At 36.6% G+C, this 6,000-nt stretch overlaps 1 protein-coding gene across 1 annotated transcript; it reads right to left on the bottom strand.

Moving 5' to 3' along the window:
- Window positions 1–3,328: 3,328 nt before the first annotated feature.
- LOC145798018 (uncharacterized) lies at window positions 3,329–4,177 on the bottom strand. Its single transcript, XM_082885460.1, has one exon. The coding sequence runs from the start codon at window positions 4,175–4,177 to the stop codon at window positions 3,329–3,331; it is 849 nt and encodes a 282-aa protein (XP_082741586.1).
- Window positions 4,178–6,000: the final 1,823 nt, after the last annotated feature.

Genomic DNA, 6,000 nt, shown 5'->3' with positions numbered 1-6,000 from the left:
GAGGCTTGCCTCACTATATATTGCATCTTGCATTACATAAATCATGCACTTTCAAAAAAAAAAAAAAAGAATTCAACTTTCAATTGCATTAGCATATCATTTGCATGGTTACAACTACCACTATTGCATTACTTGGATATAATCTCTTCACATTAACATTTGATTACAACATTTTCCATCAGTTAATGCTGGCCCTCTCCAAGATGACGACATTATCCCTTTCTCGGGTTGTCGGTTCAAACCATCTTCGGTTAATACCTCCCACGTTTTGGGTTGTCGGTTCAAACTATTTATCGATTACATTTTCTTTTCTTATGTGAGTGTGTTTGGATTGTATCCATTATTATGTTTCATATCATTTGCACGAGGCTTGCCTTGCATATTACCTGTTACATTGCATTGTGAATCATGAATTTTGACCCAAAAAAATGGCTTCATGAAGCGTATAAATCCAATTTTCAATTGCATTTTGAGAATGTCATTTGCATTCTGTCCCTGAACTATGCTGGTTTGATTCCTTGCAAAAGGATACATAGGCAACCCTTGGGTTCAACCGACCGTATTTGCATCTTGTTTGTTTGTCCAAGTCTTATGGCCTTGTAAAAAGGGTCGTCTTCGAGCTTTGACACTCACTCACGTCAAGAAATGACTTTGAGTTCTGTCAAAGAGGGGCAACTGTAGACACTCTATTTTGATTGACCATAGGACTTGAGTGCTTTCTTTTGATTACTCGATGATGAAAACAAATGTGTTTCTCGCAGAATTCTTAGTAAGAAATATGAAATTTGTGCTTCATTTCCAACCCTAAGCTTGTTTTGGCCAAGTGCTTAAGTTCTGTTAAAAAAGACTCTCTTTCGAAACCTTCTTTTTGCGCTTTGTTCCAAATATTTCTATAGTGTTCCGAGGCTCATTTTTAAACTTCAAAATGAAACATTTTCTTAAGAAATTGAGCAAAGAACAATGTGGAAATAGGAGAAAAAGAAGATAATTATGTCGGAAAATCTTATTTTGTGCAAAATAGTCAGCCACAACCAACTTTTTTGGCCGACTAACCAAGGTTTTTTTGGTCATCCGGCTAATTTGCCCAGAAGCAGGGTAGTTTTGGCAGAATTCTTGTTGAATGCATGTGGGTCATGCCAATTCAAATATTATTGATACATTTAGTGCACGACGTACACACCCACCCCCCTCCATTATCCTCCTTTGGCCTCTATTGTAAAAAGAGCATTTGTCCTCTTTCATAAGGTGGCATCCATTTCAACCACCCTTGTCACCCATCATCCTTGTCTCTCACTTTCTCTTTGACTTAACAGCCTTCCCTGACTGCTTATAGAGATAGAGAGGATCAGAATGTGAGGAGAAAAAGAAAGGAGGAATGAATTAAAAAGAGATATAGAGAGAGAGAGAATGAGAGAAGTCTTCAACATTTGAGCTATAAGCTTCCATACACTGATATATCAAGTTCCATACATCAAAACCAGCCCAAAAATTCTTTGAGAGCCATATTCTTGAGCCTTAATCCAAAATAGAGTGAGTGTTGTTGAAATTGAGAAAAACATAAAGTTGTATAACTCTCCCACACACACTATTAAACAACCCAAATACATCATTCCATTAAGAATTTCAAATTTTTGAACTGAGAATTGAGAACACATTTCCTAAACTTGAGGATGATCAAAAAGAAGTTTAGAAATCAAATCCTTCCTTAGAAGGCAAATTTTGCACACTTTTCATTTTCTTTTACTCTCTTGCGTTTTCTTTCTTATATTGTTTTTCTTGCTTCAATTTCATGTTATAAAACTGTTGTAGCTAACTGGAAGTGGTTAGTTGAGCCACTTGCATATTTTCTATTTGTTTTTCTGGTGTTTGAAGCAAAAGAGAGTTTTTGGCTTGGCCTGATTGGCCGATCGTCTATTTTATTGGCTAGCTGGCCAATTAATTGGCCGACCTGCTAACTTTTTGGTCAGCCAGCTCATCTTTTGGCCGACCAGCCACTTTTTCCTGGACAAAACCTAGCAGTCTCCTGGTGTTGAGTAGAACAGTCTCCAATGGTCTTCGAGACCCCTTGAAGCTTTCTGTTTTTCTTTTAATTAGAGAGTGTTTGTGAGGATTATTTTGTTATAATATTTTTCCTCTTCCCCTATTCAGATTTGTAATATTCAAAGCGTTGTAATAATTTTTCGCCCCCCTTCTTTCTATCCCATTCTTTTATTTGCTTTCCATATCTGTATATATACAGTATGTTTTAATTGCCATCATATCCATGCTTCATGCCTTAAGATCCGGCTAAATTTGCATTTGTGGGCTTAATTGATTATTATGTGATTTTGTTCTCTACCACATGTTCTTAAGATGATTCACATGTCATATAATAGAAGTCGGATCGTTAGTTGCATTTCATGAGTGAATTGCATTAGGATCTTGTATAGGATCATGCATATTTTTTCTAACTTTGTTTTTTACTTATTTGCAGGACGTCAGTAAATATGTAAGTTTTTGTACTTTAACATCCCACCTATATGTGATTTTCTTACTATGTTTAGCATCCTACCACATGGCTATATGCTTATTTGATATAACTCCATGCATGCCAGTAGGTGAAAGTTGTGTTGTTTAATTTGGAATAAAATTGATTTTCTTGATTGCACTATTCAAAACATTTTCGAACTATATGAAATCAACTTGTACCAAAACAAATGACACAATTTATATTTGTTTACTTCACATAGTAATTTTAGCATTTATTAAATAATTGAAATATGAATTCGAACATCTAAAATTAATAAAATTTATATCATGGTTTAGTAGAGGCTGATCTTTTGATCGGGTGAACAGGGGTGCTTAATTAATGACCTTTCCCTATCATATCTAAGGTTCCGAGCCAAGCATCATTCGTTACGATGAACAATGGCCTTTGCACGAGTCACGAATTTTCTAATTTTCCCAAAACATTAGGTGGCAACTCTAAATCTAGTGATGTAGTCCATTTCTGGTAAAGAATTTGTAATAAAATGAATTTTCTATAAAAGTTGTCAAATCTGGGCTCTCATTTACGTTTCATATTGCACTGGTGAAACTAGATTGAAGAAATCGAGGGTCTGAACTGTTTAATGTGCTTGGGTACCCTCGGGTGATGTTACAGCAAAATTGAAAGAAGCAATAGTCAAAAGAACTGTGGTAGATGGAGAATCAAGCTGAGCCATCAAACGCTTGAGAGTGTGTAACTTATCTTGGCACAAGAAGTACTAGTTGCAATCTTAGACACATGTGCTTGTAGACGAGCTGTACTACCATAACCACGACCCCGGGCAGGGTGACCATTCAATTTTTAACAATGCCCACGATCATGTCGGCCTTTCCCACAAAAATCACACTTCAAATGATCCCGATCACCTATGATACCCTTACTACCAAACTGAACTAAACTAGGCTTAGGATCATGAGTGATAGGAACCACAACCAAAGTAGATTGATCTTGAATAGAGGGATGGACCATAGCACTACGCCGACTATTCTCTTGCTGAACAAGAGCATAAGCCTCGCGTAAGATGAGAAAAGGAAAGCAACCCAATACTTGAACGTGAATCTGATCATACTCCAAATTAAGGCCAGCAAGGAAGTCATAGACAAGCTCATTTTCCACGGTTTGTTGAAATAAAGTTGCATCCTTGGAACAAATAGCCTGGAAACTCTGATAATAATCCAATTCCTGCCACAAGCTACTTAATTTAGCATAGTACACCGCGAGTGAGCGATCCTTCTGATCCAAGCCTCGAAGTTTCTTCCTCAACTCATATGCTTGTGTGTCATTACCTCGCTGAGAATACATTTGGGAAGCAGTGGTCCAAATCTTATAAGTAGTGTCCACTAGAAGAAAAGACCTACTGATTGTAGGCTGCATAGAGTTAATGAGCCAAGTCATAACCAAAGTATTCTCAGACACCCATTGAGTATGCAAAGAATCATCATAGGCAGGCTGAGGAAGATCACTGATAATATAACCAGTCAATCGGCGAGCAACAATAGCAAGATTACAAGAGCGGGACCAAATCAGGTAATTGGTGCCATTAAGTTTCACATGATTGATTTGAAGAAATGGACTACTGTTAAAAGTCATAACACGATGCTGCCCATAGTCCGCATTGATTGAAGGATCCTTATTCTCACTCTCAACCATTGAAAATTAAAACCACACAACAGAGACAACCCAAAAAAATAGAATCAAGTATAAAAAAAAAAATAAAAAATAAAAAAACTCAGGACCAGTATATTACCTGTAGGGCCCAAAAAACAAAGCTAGACCCAAGCAAACACTGTTGAGACAACACCTACATGAGTCGAATAAGTCATTCAAGGAGAGAAGTCCCACAAAAATTGCAAAACATGGACAACAAAGGTCAATAATGTACCAGTTAGCTCCCAAGGACTAGGGAGGAAGAGAAAAAATCAACCAAAAATCTCACCATCAATGATTTCTAGAAAAACAACCCATTTTCCAAAAAATAAGAAAAAATAGAAAACCAATCAAATAATGAATAAAAAATTAAAATAAAATCATAGAGCTTATTTTCGGGCCTAGTCGAACATGCTGATTTTTTATTTTTTATTTTTAAACAAAATCTAAAGAGAGAAAAAAAATGAGACAAGAACCAGAAATCTTCAAGAACAAAGATATGGCTCTGATACCATATCAAAAACATAGATGAAGAAGAAGAAGAAGAGAGAAAGAATATTTTAGTGATATATAGAATTGTTTCTATTTATAAGCTAAAGTATATCAAGGCTTATGTCATGGATAACATCATAAAATACGGTTGATGCCATGGATGACATCAGGATAGAGATGATGTCATGGATGACATCATAGAATAGGGCTGATGTCATGGATGGCATTAAAATAGGATTGATGTCATGGTGTGTCATGGATGACATAGACGCTACCACTTAACAAAAACAAACTGGCAACGACGACCCCTGACAAAAATTTGACCACTTACAACTCCTTGTCGGAGCAAAAAACGTTGCCAATGAACCCAAAACTCTGGTGATGCAGCCCACAGAGAAGCATTGAAATACTCCCACTGCCAGCAAACACAGTCAATCAATTAAATCTGTTTCATCCTCCACATAATAGCTTTAGCGTTTGAAGAAAAAAAAAAAAAAAAGACGCAAAAGACCAATGACCAGTCGGAGAGGTGTTCTAAAACGGTCTACATGAAAAACAAGCACAATAAGCGCCTCTCGTTCTCTAAAAAAGTCTTATCCCTCCTCTTTCGTACACAAAACTCTACTTCTCCCTCTCTTCAAACTGGTATCTTTTTTTCTCTCAAACAAAAGCCATATTTTCTGTTCCCTCGTTTTCCCTCTCTTCCTCTCAAATTGGTAGTTTATCATTATCAAATGGGTAACTTTCTTCTCATCATCAACAACATGTTCTTGTGTTGGATAATTTTTTACAACAAAAAGATGAAACAGATTTGGAAAAAATATAATATATCAACACAAATTCAAACAAAAAATATAATACATAAACATAAATTGCAAAAACTGTTTGTTTGTAATATATCACATCAACATAAATTCATTTTCTTTTTTTCTTTTTTTCCTCAATTACTCCACCATTCTTGGTTTTCTCTCCGGCATAGATTCAGATCTACACTTTTCTATATTTCAGATCTGGATGACTAGGTCGTAACGGCAATGGCGAGAAGTGATATTGATGGAGAGAGGTGATGAATAGCGATGGGCTCAGAATCGTCATCGGTGCTCTTTCGTTTTTTGAAACGAAAAGTCATTCTTCATGTGAAGCACTATTCTTGACGGCGGTCGTAAGATATCTAGTTTTTGATGCTTTTGCCCGTTTTTATGCTAAGACAAAGTTATATCGTCAACGAACTTGAATGGTTGGATCTTTGCACTACAAGGGGAGAGAGGGCGGCAAGGGTGACTGTGAAAGGTCGCCTTTGAAAAAAGGGGGTTGGGAAGGGAAATCGGTGGTCG

The sequence above is a fragment of the Camellia sinensis genome, chromosome 8 (assembly GCF_055761805.1).
Source record: "Camellia sinensis isolate YWXY chromosome 8, ASM5576180v1, whole genome shotgun sequence".
In the NCBI taxonomy this organism is placed as follows: Eukaryota; Viridiplantae; Streptophyta; class Magnoliopsida; order Ericales; family Theaceae; genus Camellia; species Camellia sinensis.
Note: the sequence above shows the minus strand (reverse complement) of the source record. Positions and strands in the feature narration are given on the sequence as shown.

Excerpts from the sequence above, each read along its gene's own strand:
- LOC145798018 (XM_082885460.1), bottom strand. The coding sequence starts at position 4,177 with ATGGTTGAGAGTGAGAATAAGGATCCTTCAATCAATGCGGACTATGGG.